This window comes from Hydra vulgaris, chromosome 12, assembly GCF_038396675.1.
Source record: "Hydra vulgaris chromosome 12, alternate assembly HydraT2T_AEP".
Classification (NCBI taxonomy): Eukaryota; Metazoa; Cnidaria; class Hydrozoa; order Anthoathecata; family Hydridae; genus Hydra; species Hydra vulgaris.
The window spans coordinates 53,762,231-53,783,136 of NC_088931.1; the positions used below are offsets into that span (position 1 = coordinate 53,762,231).

Consider the following 20,906-nt stretch of genomic DNA (forward strand, 5'->3'; position numbering starts at 1 on the left):
TCACCAGTAGAAATTTGTCGTTTATTCAAGAATCGCCGCTCTCGACATCATGATCTTCGGTTAAGAAATCTAGCCTATGGGAATTTGTCATTTTGTTCATAATTATTCTATAGCAATCTGGCCTGAGAGATTTAGCTTCTGACATTGTGATTTTGCGTTAAAAAGTCCAATCTTAGGTTAGGGAATCTAACCCAATAGAACTTGTTGTTTTTATTTAAGACTTCTTCTTGGTACCATTGCCTCAAAATTATCGTTTTTATTTTTAACACCATGATTTTGGGTTAAGAAATCTAGCCAATTGGAATTTGTTGTTATGTTTATAATTATTCCATTGTGATTTAGCCTGAACAATTTCACTATTGACATTGTGATTTTGCGTTAAAAAGTCTCACCAGTAGAAATTTGTCGTTTTATTCAAGCTCCACCCCTCTTAACATTATATTCTTGGGTTTAGAAATCTAGCCTATTGGAATTTGTTGTTTTATTTAAGACCTCTTCTTTGTTATCTCGCTTTAACTCCAACTTACAAATATAACTTTTGAAATCGTCATTTTGCGTTAGAAATTCAAATTCCTTGGAATTTACCGTTTTATGTAACAAGGGAAAAAGTCTTAGTCGGAGGTGGGACTTGAACCCCGTACTATAAAAACGATGTCTGTGGTTCACTAGGCTAGATTTCTAGACCCAGGATAATGATGTCAAAAGGGTTGGCGCTTGAATAAAGCAACAAATTTCTACTGGTTAGACTTTTTTAACACAAAATTCACAATGACTAAAGTTAAATCTTTCAGGCTAGAACACAATAGAATAACTATAAACAAAACGACAAATTCTAAATGGGTAGACTTCTTAACCCAGATTCATGGTGTTGAAAGTAAAAATAATAATTTTGAGGCAAGGTCACAAAGGAGAAGTTTTAAATAAAACGACAAATTCCAGTTGGCTAAATTCCTTAACTCAAGATTATGATGTCAAGAGGGGCAATTCTTGAATAAAGCGACAAATTTCTACTGGTTAGACTTTTTAACACAAAATCACAATGTCAAAAGTGAAATTTTTAAGGCTAGGTCAGAATGGAATAACTATAAACAAAACGATAAATTCCAATTACATAGATTTCTTAACCCAGAATCATGGTGTTAAAAATAAAATTGATATTTTTTAGGCAAGGTTACCAGGGAGAAGTCCTAAATAAAACGACAAATTCCATTGGGCTAGATTCCTCAACCCAAGATAAGACTTTTTAACGCAAAATCACAATGTCAGAAATAAAATTTCTCAGGCTAGATCACAATAGAATAATTGTGAACAAAACGACAAATCTTAATTGGCTAGATTCCTTAACCCAAGATCATGATGTCAAGAGGGGCGATTCTTGAATAAAACGACAAATTCCATCTGGCTAGATTTCTTAACCCAAGCTCATGGTGTTAAAGATAAAAATAGTAATTTTTAGGCAAGGTTACCAAGGAGAAGTCAGATAAAAAAAAAATTTTCTTAACCCAAGATCATGATGTCAAGAGTGACGATTCTTGAATAAAACGACAAATTATCAACGAGAAGTCTTACACAAAACAACAAATTCCAGAGGGTAGACTCATTAACCCAAGATCGTGATGTCAAGAGGGGCGATTCTTGAATGAAACGACATATTTCTACTGGTTAGACTTTTTAACACAAAATCACATTGTCAAAAGTTAACTCTTTCGGGCAAGATTGCAGAAGAATAACTATAAACAAAACAACAAATTCCAATAAGGTAGATTTCTTAACCCAGAATCATGGTACTAAAAGTAAAAAACATGATTTTTAGGCAAGGTTACCAGGGAGAAGTCTCAAATAAACGACAAATTCAAGTTGGCTAGATTCTTTAACCCAAGATCGTGATGTCAAGAGGAGCGATTCTTGAATAAAACGACAAATTTCAACTGGTTAGACTTTTCTAACGCAAAATATTCAATTATACCCGAACCTATATAATACAAAAGACTATACTTAGACAGTTGTAGACAGTTGTAAAATAGAAATGAATATGTGTCTCTACTTCTTCTACATAAGCTTTAGTTTTTTACTAGACATCTGTCCAAATTTTCGTAATCTGATACTAATACTTAATCTTACTAGTTAACTCTTCCTTACTTCTCTCAGGCTATTACGGCTCAAAGTGTTCCAACCAGTACACAAATTCTGTTCGTGTTCGAAATTATACAAAAAAAAATAACAATAATTTTTGAAATAACCTTGTTTTGTAAACACAGACAATTTGCATTTTTTTTATCTCTACAAAGTTATCTAAAAGAACAATCACTTTAAAACATTTAAACAATAACTTTTTAATATGCAATAAAATCTTATTAGATTACATTAACTTAACTACTAACTAATAACCTACTTATTAGATTACATTATAATTAGTTAATAAGTTACATTAACTTTAAATAATTAGCTAAACTGTTATAAATAGAATCATTTATTCCTCTATATTTTATTGCATATGAGTTAAAAAACTTGTCAAAATTGTCCTCAAGTAGAATAACATTGTAAATCAAAAACTTTGGTCTGCCTCAGTTAAACTGTTATGATAATACTTATATTTTTTAATTTCATTTATAAGTAAAAAGTGAGTTTTGAAAGTGCAGCTAAGGTATTGTTTCCAAAATTGTGATTTTCAAAGGTTCGGATTCTTGACTAAGAAAGTACTCTAACTATGTCAGTATGAATAAAAAAACACTTCATCGCCTTTGTTTACGGTTAAAAATCTATTAATTTTTAAAATTATATTTTGCCAAACGATTAGATTATAATTTTTTTTCCAAAACAGTGAAATGACCGCTTTAACACTTTGAACAAAATGCTCTTCAAATAGTAATAATATTCATACTAAAAAAAACATTAATGAAGAATGTTTATAGGCTTTATAACACCGAGATATAGTAAAATTGTTGCATCAAATAGTTTTGAACAAAATTTAATTAACATACATTAAGTATTTTTAGTTCTCCGGTCCATTCACAACCATAGAAAAAATTATTACATTTAACTTTTAATTGCAATATAGCTCTTTCAATAGCTGTATCGGGAAATATCTATGAGAAAACATTTTATCAATTGTTAGTAACAGACATATTTTTTGAAAAACAAAAATAAGGATTTTTTTTATAATTACAAAAATTTAAATAAACTGATTTAAAAAATTAAAACTAACAAACTAAGATAAAAATAGTTACTTTACTAGAATCCAGAATGCTATTGTCTAATGGACAAATTAAAACTCCCTTATTTCTAAAAAAAGAAAAACGTTACTTATTTTGATTACACATATATATATATATATATATATATATATATATATATATATATATATATATATATATACATACAGTATCGAACAAAACGAGTGCAACCAAATAATGCTAGTTTAGTTTCTTTATATAAAAGTGCTGCATTTTTTCAATTTAGAGAAATAACTAAGTAAGTGTTTAGAGACAAAGTTCTTCAAGTTTTATTCATCACAAAGTTCATTATTTGTACACAAAAATTAATAAATTAAACAAAAGTATTTAAACAGTTTATTTCCTTCTGGACAAAACAAGTGCAACTTGACAAAATGTTAACCAAGCTGTAGTTCGCTAACAATATTTCTTGGCGAATCCTTTATTGTCGATCACAGCATTGCATCTTCGAGGCATAGATTCGATCAAGTGATCACTGAAACTTTGTGGAATCGCTGCCCAGGCCTTTTGGATTTGTTCAAACAGTTGATCCTTATTATTATAACACCTTCACGATTAATTCTGCGGTTGACGATCTCCCACAGGTTCTCGATAGGGTTGAGATCCGGAGATTGAGGCGGCCAATCCATCACCGGTAGGTGGTTGTCTTGTAACCACTGCTTGACTACTTTTGCAGTGTGTTTCGGATCGATGTCTTGCTGAAAAACCCATTTTATTGGCATATTCCATTCAGCATGAGGTAACATAACATCTTTCAGGATATTTTTATACATAAAACTGTCCATTATTCCATCGTTTCCATGTATTGGATCTAGACCATTAGCAGAAAAGCACCCCCAGACCATAACAATGCCTCAACCATACATCACGGTCTTATGGCAGTAACGTAAATCGAGGCGTTTTCCGGCCGGTCGACGTACACGGCAAATGCCATCGCTCCCAATGATGTTGTACTTCAGTTCATAACTGAACAGGACAGTTCGCCATTTCTACATATCAGTCAATAAGAGATAGAGCAAACAGGTGTCTTTTCTTCTGGTTTTTTAGAGAAATCAGCGGTTTCTTTGCAGGGCGTCAAGAAAACAGTCCGGCTTCAACAGCACGTCGTCTGATTGTTCAGTCCGATATAGGCAGCTCTAATTGCTTTTATTTTGCTCTAATTGTATCTCGACTGACGATACCCAGGGATCCTTCTTGACGGATCTGACGATCATAGAATCCTCTCTAGAAGTGGTGGAACGCGGTCTTCCACCTTTGTACAACAACTTCCCCGTACAACAATATTTGGAACATAGTCTTTATACGGTCCATTTTTTCACGCGATATTTATCACAAATACTTTTTTGTGACATTCCACTTACGTAATCGCCAATAATTTTCTTTCCTAGTTCCAATCCAAGACTGTCGGGAGCCATTTTTGCACTTGAAGTCATAAAAATAATAAAAATAAATAATCACGCTTCTCAAGGCTTACCATGTTACATTTACCTTGTGATGATACAATAACGCTCTGTGGAACACAAGGTCATGGTTGGATGTGGACTGTATTGATGTAATGAAACACTTGTTGTATTTCACTTCTTGTATTGATGTTCTTTGATAAAACACTTTGATAAAACTCAGTTCGATAAACTGTCTTGATAATACTGACTGATTAACTTCCACATACTGACTGAATTACATGTCGATTTACATGTCTCTTATAAAGTAAAATGAACTTTTGTGAACCTGCTCAGGAAGATTCTAGATGCTTTTTCTCGATGCTTCTGGAAGTTTCTGGATGCGTCTAGATGCTTCTGAATAATTCTGGATATTTCTGGATGCTACTGGATGCTTCTAAATGCTTTTTCTGGAAACTTCTGGAAGCTTCTGCATGCTTCTGGAAACTTCTAGATACTTCCTTTAATTATTAAAAAAATTTCCGTGACGTTGACACTAGCCAGACTTAAGAAAATGAAACAAACCAAAAAAGTTGCACTTGTTTTGTCTGCTGCAAAATGGCACTTGTCAACGAAATTCTGCCTGTGTGCTGTTACCTGTCAGCTGATTGCTCATGTCATGGCATGCTATGACTCCAGACTCCTGAACAGTTTGCTGTTGTAGTATAGTTCGTTTCGTTTTTAAGACATGTAAAATTAGGAACACTTTTTAGCATTGTTCGATGATGGTTGCAAATGTTTTGTCCAATACTGTATATATATATATATATATATATATATATATATATATATATCTATATATATATATATATATATATATATATATATATATATATATATATATATATATATATATATGTATGTATGTATGTATATATATATATATATATATATTTGTATAAATAAAACTTTTACAACATATTTAATTTTACAAAAGTTTAAAAAATGCAGATACTGCAAAATGAAAATACACTGTTGCACCACCTTAGAGAATACTAATTTCAATCGCATATTTTGAAAGATTGTTATTTTAAACAAAAGAAAACGGTATTTAATAAAAAGTATCATCAAGGTAAGGATTTCTATTTTAATATTTAAGTTTTAAAAAATACACAAAAAGTCATATATTTTTAATGCATTTCACAGTGAGCCAGAATTTACTTCTTACTGGACAAAACGAATAACTCCTCATACAAAAAAGACTACACTGTTTGCTTATTTGAGGTTGCGGTATCAATGGTGCAATTAGTTTTAATTTTGGGTTGCTATGGATACCTAAATTACTTAGCAATCACATATTTTATTAACCATAATAAAGATAAACTGGTCTAAAGTAATAACTTTATCCTATTACTCCCATAATTACAACATACATTATTATTACACTACAAATGTAAAGGTACTAAGAATTTTTATCAGCTTGGTTGTGATACCTGGACAACGGTATTCACGATTATATCACGATTTAGATAACATGTTAAATTTCTTAAAATATCAAAGTTATAAACAAGACTAATATTAATGTGGCATTCTGATTGAAAATTATTTTTTGCATTTAGAAAATTAAGCACATATTATATTACTAATTTTAGTGTTTTTATGCAGTTCTAGGGCTCTTTTTATTATTTCAGGAAACCAATAAATAATCTATATAAAAAAGAACCTAAAGCTTAAACCTTTTTTTGTATATAATAATATAAAAATTTTGGTCTAAATTTATTTTTTATTCAAAAACTCATATATTTTGATAATTGTTAAGCAGCTTTAGCTTCTTTTTCTTTACCATCTTGGTGCAAAGCACAATCTGATGCAAACAATAGTAAGGAAGATGAAAAAGATGCAACTAATGGTGCCAATCTTCTTTTCTTTGTTTTATTACTTGAAGAATCATAATTCACCTTGGGTCTGGACACCACAATTGAATAAGAGCAGAGTTATATTTATCAATGAAAGCAGTTAAACGAATATTCTTATCAATTACATTATTCAATTGAACCGATATCGGTTCATTTTGTAACCAGTGTTTGTTATTCTCTTCAAAACGAATGTTAGAGCTTTTGCATATTCCACCTTTATCAAAGATGGTTTATGAAATTAGACAAGTTGTTATGTACAGTTAAGTTCGTACCATTTACAATTGCACCCAACATATTAGGATCAGCTAATTTTAAGTTTTCTTATTTTATAGATGAATAAATATCAACATATCTAATGTTTTAAGTATATAAACCCGGCATCTCTATGTTGCTTCAACGTTGAAATTTGGTTGAAGCGTTATTTCAACGTTGTTCAACTATGTCTCAACGTTAAAACAACGTTACGATTTAAACGTTGTTTATTTGACGTTGTTTCAACGATAAATCAACGTTGACAAAAAAACTTAAAATAAGTTACTGTAAAACGGGGTGAATAGAAACAATTATCAACTTTGGTTTAAAATTTTGCATTTTTGTAGTTGTTTTAGGCACACCATTTTTTCCCCAAATACGGGTCTCTGTTAGACCTATTTTTTTTATGGTATTTCCATTTTTTTATCATATTTAATTTTAATGAAAACAAATAAAAACATGGTGTTTCTATTCACCCCGCAGATGGGGGTGAAAAGAAACAGTACTTTAATTTCATGTGTTTTTCTATTGAAACAAATTTAGGGTGAATTGAAACAGACAAATATGTATTTTTGGTCAATAAATGAATACAAATAAATTTATTTCTCAACATAACGATTTATTTGAGTACATAAACAAAAGAAGTTACATAAAATGTGCCCTACGGTAAGAAAACAAATTGAAATAGTCCTTCATCTTCTGATGATATCTCCACACGCTTTCGGCTTTTCTTTGGCTGAACCTGTTTAGTACCTGAGGTGCCTGGGTTTTGGCCAGTAGAAAGTGAAGTTTGGGGAATCTCATCGTCCTTGACGAAGTCCTCAACACCAATACTTTTGCCAGGTTTCACATTTACTTTGGTCCTTTTTTGCCTTATCTTAGGAGTCTGACCGTGACGCAGACTCTAAAGGAGCTCTTGGAAACTCCTGTCAACAGCTTCAGTGTGCTTTTGAATGTGTCTGGATTCTGATTTTCCTCATCATCAATGATTTTTTAAAGCATAGACAGCACTTTGTTCGTGTTTAGAGGCGCTATACCGCACTTCTTAAAACCGCTGATCACATTTTCTTCCTTCAATGAATCACACAACTTTTTCAATAGCACGGGAAATTTGTCCTTAGGAACAGTTGCTTCTGCTCTTCCTGGGCCCTTTTTCCACTCTTTGAGAATCTGCCGCCATGTTGATTTCAATGGGCGAAAAAAGGCTACATCTAGAGGTTGTGTGAGATGGGTGGAGTTAGCTGGGAGAAAAATAAAACTGATATCATTGTCTTTACACAACTTCACAGATTCTATTAATAAGTGGGAAGACAAATTGTCCCCAATCAGAATTTTTCGACCCGTTTTGTTTTTCAGGTACGGAAGAGCAACTGTCAGTACCCAATTTTCAAAGCAAAAGGAATCGAACCAGCCAGACTTTGTTCGATTGTACCTGGCGTTTTTTGGCCCACCTTCTGTCCAGCTTTGGTACAAGTGCATAGCCTTATACACAACGTAAGGTGGTAAAATAGTCCCATCAGCAGCGGCTGCAAACATCACAAACGTAGTTAACTTTGATGAGTTTATTACTCTTTCTGGATATTTTATCCCTCTACGTATAATGACCTTTCGCTTACCAGGTTCATCACTTAGATTCGTCTCATCGTAGTATCTTCGATACTACGATGAGATCGTTTACGATATTAGATAAAGGCACATCCTTTAATTCATTTGTCAGTTCATCAAAATAGTTGTTAATTGTTTCTGGTGTTACACCAGCCCTGGAGCGTTTAATATTCTGACACATTCTCACGGCCAGTTGTTCCTTATGATGTTTTATAAATGATTCCACAAAGTCACGGCCGGGGAGGTTATCTTTAAACCTCTTAACTTCTTTCCCTCTCCGGTCTAAAAAGTCTTTTACTAGGAGTCGTAGAGTTGTAGTGTCAATGGGATAACCCGATTCGCCACATATCTTAAGCCTATCAACAAATAGCTGTTCTTCTTCAAGAGATAATGCTGTCTGACCACCATGTTTCTTCAAATTTGGACCTCTTTTCAAGTGTCTATAAAGAACACTATAATGCAAACCATGTTCTTCAGCAGACTTTCGAAGGCTTAATCCATTATGTATGTCAAAAATTGCTTTTTCAATTGTTTTTGGATCGTGCTTTTTGTAGCCACCTCCAACCACGTGTTTGGACTTCCTTGGCATTTTACAGGGTTCTGAAATAAAACAGCTGTCTCAGTTAAGTATATAAGTATTTAACACATAATATGTATTTTATATTGAATAAGTGTGATTTAGTATTAAATTTTTTTTGTGGGGTGAATAGAAACACTAAAAAGTATGTGTTTCTATTCACCCCACGAATTCTAAAAATCTAACGTAATCAATTTGAATAATTTCTGAAATAATATTGTTAAAGTTAAAGCAAGCCTTAATCTTTTATATGGATAGTTAAAAGCCTAAGTAAGCCTTAATCTTTCATATGGATAGCTAATCTATGTTTTGAACAACAATTTACTTCTATGAACAGTATACATTCTGACTTACCTGGAAAGTTCAAAGTAGATGAAAAAACAACATGAATCAAGTGCAACATTCAAGAAGGCAAACAAATAGGAACCAGTGCTGCCACCCAAACAAACCATTATTTCCCTTTTAGCCTAAAGTGTTCAAACTTAAAAAAAAAATAGTTGCCACTATTTGACCATAGTTATGTAGGAAATAAATTACTATATATATAAAATTAAAGTTTTGTTTCTATTCACCCCACTGTTTCTATTCACCCCATTTTACAGTACTTAATTATTAAAAAAACCGTCCGTTGAATTGGCGTTTAAAGTAAAAGTAGTTAAAGCGAAAAAGTAATAAAGCAATATTTTAGTATAATGTGCAAAACGTTTTTATGTGTGTAAACAAAAGTGTTAATGTGTGAAATTTTGAATTTTAAATTTTCAAAAACGTTTATTTATTATTCAAATTTCGACTTGTTCTTATGACAAAAGAAATTAATTGCTTATTTAAGAAACTGGCGAAAATGCCACTTTAATGTTCTAGCTCTGGCCGAATCATCTTCTAGTAGTGAAGAAGAGAAAGTCAAAAACTATAATGACAATTCAAAATTTACACAAAATATTAGTTAAGTAGAAGAAGACAAAAATTCGGAAAGCGTTTGTGAAAGTGAAGAATTTCTTTATGATTATTTGTCTCAAAGTGACAATGATACTGTGTTTTTCTCAGAAGAAATTGAAAAAAACGATGTTTCTTTAAATCATAAACTGGCGAAATGGCAGTAGAGCACTGCTGTTCACGTGAATAAGTAAACAAGCTGTTAGCTATACTGATAGCAGAAGCCTTATGCTATCTGCTGAAGCAGCTTTTTGGTATACCAGTCTCAAGACCAAAATAACAGTATTGACAAGTACACACTTGCTTTCTACAGTAACTGATTTTGGAGCCTGAAGCAAAGTTCTTTTATCTTTCAGTGAGGATAAGAAAAAAGGAAACAGAGTACCAAAATTAGATAACGTTGATAAATTCTCAATTGCTGAAGGCAGTATGTTATTAATTATTTTTTAGTGAATTTTTGTTTAATTGTATTAGGTTTGTAAAAATGTTCAACAAAAGTTGTTTTGTGAAACTATTTTAAATTATATAGTTTCAAAAGAGAGTGTTATATTTTCTTACTGATATAAGAAATCCCAAAACACAGTGAGAAAGCCTAATTTTAATAGTGAATTTATAAGCCAAATAAGTTTTATTTTGTCGTTTTTGAAGTGAACAAAATATTAGATAACGAAAAAAACACAATCATCAGGAGTGAGTTTTAATAACTATTTTATTAAATAGTTTTATCATTTAGTTTTAGAACTTTTTTTAATTTTATGTCCACAGCTTTATTTCAAAACTTATAAAAATTTATTACTGTGTATATTAGAACAATGGCTTTTTATTTGATAGTATAATTTCAATGATTTAAGGGCAATTAATGTTAAATGTCTACAGTTTTATTTTCATTAATATGATTATAATGCATTATGAGCGAGGTTAGGCAATTTTCACGAGCAGATGCTATTCTTGGTGTTAACTTGTTATTCAGATCAGGACTGATTATTTTTTCCTTGTTATACTAACAGAAGTTTACCAGACTAAATGATGCTATGAAATGTATACCTTTATAAGATATATAAAACTTTTTTATTTTTATTTACAGCTTCTTCTATTGAATACGATGAAGCGACTAAAACTTTTCTTGATGGCTTTTTGTCTAATTTCTCAAAATACGCTCCATTTTGAAAAGGTAGCGGAAAAGAAAGGAAATTAGATTCATTGTTATAAATATATACATATATTTTAATAAAGAAATATTTTCTTGTTGTCTAATATTATTTTGTTTTCAGTATTAATTCAACATTAACAAAAAAAAAATTTCAGTTATGAAAAAACTTAGGATTGTGTTGATCTTTTAAGTAAAATAAGAAAAAGGTTAGCTGATATAATATTTTTATTTTTAGTAAAAACAAAAATACTAATAATATGGTATTAAAAATTGGTATTAATATTAATGTTTATAAGATGTGTAAAAAATAAGTTACAAGTTATTATTTGGTCTTTAAAATTGTTTGAATGATAATTTTTTATTTATTGAGATGTTTTCTTTTTTAATTTTTGTTGCTTTTATATTTTTAATCAAACTAAGTTATTGTTGTGTGATAATTTATAATAAACTTTATATTATATTTTGTATATTAGTAATGAATATTATCTATTTTTTTTCAATATTCCATATTATTCGTATGTAGTTAATTATGTTTTAGCAACCTTGGGTTCTTTCATTATTTTCCTTTGATGCCTTGAGTTATTTAAACATACTATATTCAGAACTATGCAGATTAATAGAATAATAAATATATTCATAAAAATGAAATTAAAATATAATAAATTTATAAAATAAAGAAAAACTTTTCTTTGCTAATAATGTCTACTAATATTATTGTTTAGCAAGTATCATGGTAAGAAAAGGTCAAGATTTAGCTAGTTTAACTAGGCCTGGTAGTACACTTATATTATGGTTTCTTCCTTTTTTTTAATAGTTCATATAATAATTTCAAAATCAACGTGAAAAGGAGCTGTTTGGAATGAAGATTTACAAGGAGAAGAAGGTGTAATTCCATCTAATCGAATTTGTAATAAAACTGTTTATTGGCCTCCAGGTACCAAAGCATTGGCTGCACTAAAATGCTGAGAAAAATTGGCTTAAGTTTCCACAAATCAAAACTAAATTCTCTTCAGGTATTTCATCTATATATTACAATTATTAGTTTTTAAATAATTTTGTTAGGAAGAGTTATTTTGTTAATACAAAATATAAAACTTTTATATAACTATTCATATAACTATTTCAATTCCACAGGAAGCAAGCAGGATTGTGAAAAATTTCAATTTACAACTACAAAAAAAAAATGATATAATGAGAATGTCTATTTACGAAAAAGAAAATATAAACAAAGAGAATTTCCCAAGCAGGTATTAGTTTTATGTCCTTTAATTTTATAAATTTCAATTTTTATACCTAAAAATAAAAATATTTTTGTAATTTATACCATAAATTACAAAAACTACAGGTTAAGTTATCAAAGATTTATATGAAGTGTCAATGCACCTGACCTCCAGTTGTTCATTGATTAAATCTATATAGAACTCAAAGAGTTCTTCTTGGGACTAATAATTAAGAATAAGAGGTAACAAGTGGAGTGCGACAAGCCTCAATGTTAGGGAAACTGCTGTTTGTTATATCGATGATATATTAAAAGAAATAAAAAACTGTTGTAAACGTCAACAATAAAAAAATTATTACAGTGATTTCAAATACACAATAACTGTGTTATGCTGGATGATTTTTGAAACTTTAGTAAATGGAGTAAAAAATGGTTATTACACTTCAACAAAGAAAAATGTAAAATTAAGCATATAGGAAAAAAAAATCCACACTATAATTATTATATGATTCAACTAACAGACAATAAAAATAATTACACTATGCTAAAAATATCTTATATGATTTAAAATGGCAAAACTATGTATTCTTCATTATTTCATCCCCATTAGAAATTTGTTTCACCAATTTAGAACCATTATTATAAAAAAGACAATAAAATTGTACAACGAAGAGCAACAAAAATTAAATGTTTAAAAGGTGTTTTAATATTATTATAAATTTCATTTTTATAATTATATCAAAAGAAATTTCAATATTAATAAATATAGATTAAGAATCAAAACCTCCAAAAAATTAAAAATTGCCCAGTGGACAGTAAATTTAAAGCTTTAAATTTTTATTATATCTTCAATATAAGAAATAATCGCAAAAATAATGTTTTTTAGTTGCTGAAATATCTTAAATGTAAGTATTTATAAAAACATGATTTTGGAACTCAAAAATTTATATCATCTAAAACATTTTGCAAAAAAAATACTTATTATCATACACACATTTATAACACTTATCATACGCACATGTATGTACACACATGACACTTATTATCATACGCACACGTATGTACATGCATGACACTTATTATCATACGCACATGTATGTACATGTATGACACTTATTATCATACACACATGTATGTACATTAGAGTTATGATTTTTTTAACTTTTGTCACAGTTTTAATTGGCTGTAGTTTTTAAAACCTGAGAAATTGATAGTTAATATTAAAATTTCATAGTAATATTGAATATAGTTAAAAAATGTCCCCCACCCACCCACAATTAAGTTATGCTATAAAAATATTGTTGTTTTTATGACTATTATGGAAGTATTTGATTTTTTAAATTCGTTATAAAGCATAAAACACATTTAAGTAAAAACTATTTTATGAGCTTGTGTAATATGTTGGTCTGAACTGAAATATTACACAAATACAGAAAATAGTTAATACTAATGTGTTTTATGTTTTACTCATTTCTTTTGTCTTTACCCATTTCAATGTCTTTTTTAATTAATTTTATATTTATACATTAAATTTTTAAAGAAAAGTATTTTTATTAAAATAATATTAAAACATAGAACATTACTAAAATCTATTATCCATGCATTTTAGATTTTTCTAATATGTCAAATAAATATAGCAAAACTGTTGTTGACAAATATTCAAGAGTATGGACAAAAAATTTAGTTTCATTTGAAAAACATATAACATCAAGAATTGGTCTACCAATTATTTAAAATCATTGGATTCATTTAATAGAATGCTAAAAAAAAACTTTTATTATTGGACGCTACAACTACCTGGCATCAATTGAAAAAAGCAGAAAAGAAAGAGTAAAGTTAATTGCTGTCGAAATAAGTAAATTATGGAACAAACTCAACTTTCCAAGTATTTCTAAAAAATCAGTTGGAAAAAAAATTGAAAAGGTTATAGAAAAACATGACAAGTATCTTAAAAAGCCTGGCAAAAAGGAAGAATGCTCTGTTTTTGGAGATCTTTTTGATATCACCAATATTAAGGGCATATGGCTTAGTCTAGAAGATAAAAAATTTTATAACATACAATTATTAAGTTCAGGAGAAGTTGGTCACAGTACTAACACACATGTGTCATTACATCCTTCAAAAGTCAGAGTTTGTAATGCAAAAGATATAACTTCTACAAGCAAAGCAAATAATTGTCCAGTTAGCAGTTCAACTGCATCAGAAGATTTAGATTCACAAGACAATTATGAACCAGTGGAATTAAAAAAATCAAGAAAGAGAGAATATAATAGAACAAATTTAGCATCTAATCTTGTGATAACTGAATCTTTAAGTACAAATAAATCAGCTAGAATCTGTAAAAAGTTATATGAAAAAGGTATTGAAATAGAAACTCCAAGTCAGACAGGAATATGGAGATCAACTATAAGGCAAGGGGAAAGCATGAAAAAAATTGTTGCTAAAATGGTATAAGAAGAACAATTTTGCCTACATTTTGATGGAAAGAAAATAAACAAGACTGAATACCAAGTTGTGATACTTCAAAATAGAAAAGGAAAATTAAGTTAGGAATTGTTAAATGAGAAAGTTGAAAATCCAATGATATTTTTGAAGCTTTTAAAAAATTGCTAAATGATTTTGATGCAAGGAAATGTATTTCAATGATTTAATGTGACACAACAGCAGTAAACACAGGAAGATTAAATAGTATAGTTGTAAAAATACAAAATGAAATGGAAACCAAAGGCTTTACTAAACCACAATATTTAGGATGTCAGCATCATATACTGGATCTCCTTTGAAAACACGTTTTGGATCATTTTGTAAATTGTAAATCAACAAGTCCTGGTTTTGATTATAAATTTCTGAAGTACTTAACCGAAAATTATGAAAATCTTCAAAAATATTATACGTATGAAGCTGAACCTAATCATTACATAAACTTGGAATGGCAAGATGACTTCAAATTCCTTTATGAGTTATGTAAAGCTTTTAGTTACTTTAAGAATCATAAAAAATTAACAAAAATTAAGTGGCACAAGCTCCCTCTATTGCACAGTGCTAGATGGAGCTCTAGATCATCATATGTTCTTCTTGCCTATTTTCTTATACCAACATGGAGGTGTGAACTTGAAAGTGCAGCACCTTTTATTGCAAATCAATGGAAAAAACTTTGGTTCAGCAAACAATTATTTGATGATAAATTATATGACTATATGCTTGATGCATTGACTGAAATTAAGTGTACAGCTGCTTTAAAGTGCTTTATGAAACATTGGAGCTAAGAAGATAGTGTAGTTCATATTCCAAGAGCAAACATCATTGCTGAACGAGGCATTAAATTGATGGAAGATCTCCTTCAAAATTCAAAAAAATGGGAATATACAAATGTGAAATTTATTGGAAAGAATGACCTGTGAAGCATTAAAATTAACTTGCTGAAAATAATTACTTTTATTGATCCACTTCAATGATATGTAGTTTATAAATACTAAATACAATTTACAATTAGTTTTATTTATTTCTGTGGCTGTTCATAAATGGGTTGGAAATAAGCTTTATGTGTCCTTATGTAATCTATGAAAAATCACGTTATTATCAAGGGAGGGGGGGGGATGGATATTTTTGCAACTAGACTACCATTAAACCAGTTTTTTATCAATTACTCAACATTTCTCAGGTTATAGAAGTATGGCCACAACAGATTCAAAAAATGTCATAACTCTAATGTACATTTATAATGCTTATTATCATACACACATAAGTGATACAGCGTGCAAATCAACATCAGTTTTCAATACACAAATCAATTTTGTTATTTGAATTCTTTCTTTGTTATTAGTTGAATTAACTGTTGTGGAACATGTATCACTTGAGATACAGCTTCATCAACTATTTCAAGGGAATGAGCTCACATCACAAATAATCACATAACCATGTCATGATGATGATGATTCATCATCATGACTTAGTTACAGTTAGCACAGTTATTTAACTATCAATAGAATTCTCATCACCATTAATTAAATTAAACATTTTATCATGCACTGAAATAATTTTTTATTTAGTTATTCTTAATCTATATTTTTTAACTGTAAAAATAATTTCTTAAAAAAAGGAAAATTTCTCAATTGCAAATATTAAAAAAAATAATAATATTAACTCTTGCAAAATGTCAAAACATGTATTTTAGTGAAGAGAAATTTAAAATAAAATATTTATAGCTTTTTAGTATAAAATGTAAAGACATTATCTTGACAAAGAGAAATTTGAAATAAAATATTTTTTGCTTTTTGAAATAAAATGTCAAAACATTTATCTTCCTGAAGAGAAATTTAAAATAACATATTTATTGCTTTAAGTATAAAATTTCAAAACTTTTATCTTCATGAAGAGAAATTTGAAAAAAAATGTTTATTGCTTTTTTTCGTATAAAATATTCTGAACAAAACATCGCTAGAAATTTTTTTTTCAAACATCTAAACAAATATTTTTTTTCTCATTTTTTATTTGAGAATTTAATCAAAATTCAAAATCAATTCCAGAATAAACGCTTATGCTAAAACAAATTTTCAGACTTTTTCAGACACTTTCATTTTTATGTAGTATATTAAACAACTATTAGTTATTATGTATTTATAAACTTACTTAAATACTCCTCCATTCCAGGATCCAAGGTAGTTAGCACAGAATTCTTTGCATTTTTTAGTTGCGTTGTCCAATTTGAATCCCACAGAAGATTCCATATACCTTGTGAAAATAAATGGTTTTCTTAATACTGGTTAAATCAAGTTATTGTTATTACTTAAATAAGTTATAATGTTGCTTAATGTCAACTATTTATAGGGATATCCGATCTTTGAAAATCAGAAAAATCACTTGAGAGACAAAAAAAAAAGTGTTGAAAAGCTCTTAAGACAAGGACTTTAATTTCAATCATATAATTTTTCATAATATTTCAATCATAATCTTCAATCATAAAGTTCAATAAAGAATAAATAAAGTTCACAAAATTTAATTGTAGCCACAAAATCATTTTGAGAATATTAAAAAATATAAAAAAGCTAATTTTATGTTATACACAAACAAAAAGACTGAACAGAAATATTGGCTGTTATTACAAAAATAAAAAAAATTTTATCAAAATTTTAATCTTTTTATTTGGGTGATGAGAGCTCTTTCTTACATTAGGCAACTTACAATGATTTGATAATAGTTCATATCATTTAAATGACTTGAACACCTGATAATCTCAAGCACTAATAAAGTGATAAAGCAAAGTATAAGCTAAAATTTGTTTATCTTGCTATTTCACTTAAAAATTGTGAAAAAAAACCACATTAGACCAAAATGAATGGCTACCAACAAAGAAGGTACCTCAAAAAGTGTATAATTAAGTCTATAATGTAATGCCGTGGTTGACTGACGGTACGAGATGACTCATTTTTGCTAAGGGGAACTGAAGAAAATATAAGTCAGTCACATGGCAAGGTGACCAGACTGGTATTTTTATTTCATTACTCTTTTGTAGGTTATTACTTACAAAAAAGTGTTTAAAGGGACCTCTTTGTGCCGAGACAAGCTGTTATCATATTAAAGAGAATGATAAAAAAAGTTTGGGCTGAATTTTTTTTAGAGTAAAACAAAATAATAAACATATACCAAAAAAAACTAACTTTGTTGTTTTACCTAAAGCTTGCCATCTTTATGTTAGCCAGTTTCTTTAAGTTTTTAAAATATACACCACAATCTACAGACTTTATAATTTATTCAAGCGCGTTTAATTATAAAGAGTTTTAGTACATGACGTCATTGTAAAATTTCAATGAGAAATCCAAAAAAAATTTTTATCAAATTATATAATTTTTTTTTTCAATTATAAATTACAAAAGAATTTGTTTAGTTACTTTTTTTTTTTTTTTTTAAACATCTTCGCTTCCAACAAGGCTGCAAGCAGCCACTAAATAAAGTTGGAAGTTAATGAAAGAGAAGAGATGAAGATTGTAGAGCAAGATAACGATTGACAGACGACTTAAAAGATTGCAAATTATATGAATCAGGAAAGCAAGATAAAGGAAGCGAATTCCAAAGAGTTGATGTTGGGAAAAAAATTAAACGAATAAGCGTTTTTGGAGCACTTAGGAACAGTCACAGAAAAAGGATGAGACTTAATTGAATGACGAGTAACACGAGAATGAATTTTTGTAGATAGCACAATAGACGCTAACTCTTTAGAGCAGTGCCCATTATAGTATTTGTAGAAAAGAGAAAGAGAAGCAACATACATATATATATATAAATATATATATATATATATATATATATATATATATATATATATATATATATATATATATATATATATATATATATATATATATATATATATATATATATATATATATATATATATATATATATATATATATATATATATATATATATGTATATATATATATATATATATATGTATATATATATATATATATGTATATATATATATATATATATATATATATATATATATATATGTATATATATATATATATATATATATATATATGTATATATATATATATATATATATATATATATATGTATATATATATATATATATATATATATATATATATATATATATATATATATATATATATATATATATATATATAAATACACTGCTGCTTACGAAAGTTAGGACAAAAAATATTATTTCAAAAGAACAATATTAAAATGTAATTACACTATAAAATTATTGATTTATATTAATAAAATTTATGTTTATATAAAAATAAATCAAGTTAAATAAATCTAAAAATAAATAAAATTAAGTTATTTTCATGTAAATCATACATGCAAGTAAAAGTCTTATCATTTTAAATTAATTAACAGAGAAACATTAAATTCATGTTTGAACCAGTATTTTACATTACTGACATAAATTTTTTAAGTTTGTCATTTAACAAATATTTCTTTTGTTTACTGTATTTTTATATGTAGATATTTTGTGTATTTTGTGTATTTTGTGTAAGTTTTTCAAAAATTTGCAGAAGGGAAGAATGTATGTATGTATGTATGTATGTATATATATATATATATATATATATATATATATATATATATATATATATATATATATATATATATATATATATATATATATATATATATATATATATATATATATATATATATATATATATATGTATGTATATATATATATATATATATATATATATATATATATATATATATATATATATATATATATATATATATATATATATATATATATATATATATATATATATATAAGTGTATGTATATATATATATACACTTGGTTTTTTAGATTTTAAAAAAGAAAAAATTGGTTCTGCAAAGTTTGATCTATGGACTGTTTACAATGAAACAAACCATTGTATTCAAAAGAAATGGGCTGTTCTTCAGGAAGTCAATTCTGAAGAGATTAAAGGATACATTCTAGTTAGTATTTCAATATATCAGACTGAAGAACCTGTTCAGCTTGCATTAAATGATGAAATTGACTTAGAAAGTAATCTTTTATTACCAATCGGCTATATTGCACCTCGAGATGTTTATAGTTACAGCATTACTGTGTATAAAGCTGAATCAGTTGCTGCAGCAAAACATTCAATAATTACTGCTAAAGAAAAAGTTAATATTTCTCATCCTTTTATCAAGGTGTCTTATATTTTGATTTTGTGTTTTTAAATAATTTTGAATTTGTATGTTATGAACCTGGATACATTTAATATAATTATGTTTCTAACAGTTATGTTTTTGTGAGTCAAAAATGATAAATCAACTTAAAAAACATTTTTTTTATCGAAGCAAAATCTAAAAATTAGTTGTTAAATTAGTAAATTACATTATGCTTACTAAAGACTAATTACCTTTACACCCTTTCTTACACCCTTTTTGATGCCCTTTCTTAAACTAGTAGAATAAAATAAAAGCTAATCTAGTAAACAAGTGTTTTATTGCATTATACATTTTCATTTATATTTTTATTATAAAGATATTATCTTGAACTTGAAGAAAAATCTCAATGACTTGACAAAAAGTGTTTTGGGCTATTTGTTAGGTATTTTAATCTTATTAAAAAATTTAAAAAACTCAATGAGTTTTTATACATTGAAATACCTAACAAATATTTTATTAGACCTATTGCAAACAAATGTGTTTATAACAATTTTATGTGTTTCTGAAACAATTGAAACTAAATTTTTGAGAATATTTTTAAAATTGGTACATATACTGGCAAAATTTCCATAGTTCCATCAGTTTTGATGGAACTTAATGAGAATTGATTGAAGTTTTGACTTGATTTTGATTTATTTGTTCTATATGGATGTCTTGTGTATTTTTAGTTAACATTTTTTATGTAACTATTACACTTCCAGTTGGAAGGGTGGTAAATGAGGAAGAAAAAGCAAAAATTGTTGCTTAAAAAGATATGGGTTTGTCTAATCGACAAATTGCAAAGAAAATCAAAAGGTCTCATCATGCAGTAAATAATTTTACAACTTAGGTTAAAATTACAACAAATATTACCCTAAGGATGAAAATAAAAAATAACCAGAAGGCAACATTCTTCCATTTTGCATTTGGCACCATCCGTTGTACAAATAGCAAGAT

General features: G+C 28.0%; 1 protein-coding gene across 3 annotated transcripts in view; it reads left to right on the forward strand.

Annotated features, from left to right (window-relative positions):
* LOC100205085 (otoferlin) overlaps positions 1-20,906 on the forward strand; it is a 182,930-nt gene that overhangs the window by 64,370 nt on the left and 97,654 nt on the right. For all 3 annotated transcript variants that reach the window (XM_065813710.1, XM_065813708.1, XM_065813709.1), the window contains exon 8: positions 19,597-19,949. In XM_065813710.1, coding sequence (XP_065669782.1) covers positions 19,597-19,949 — 353 coding nt within the window. The remainder of the gene's footprint in view (positions 1-19,596; positions 19,950-20,906) is intronic.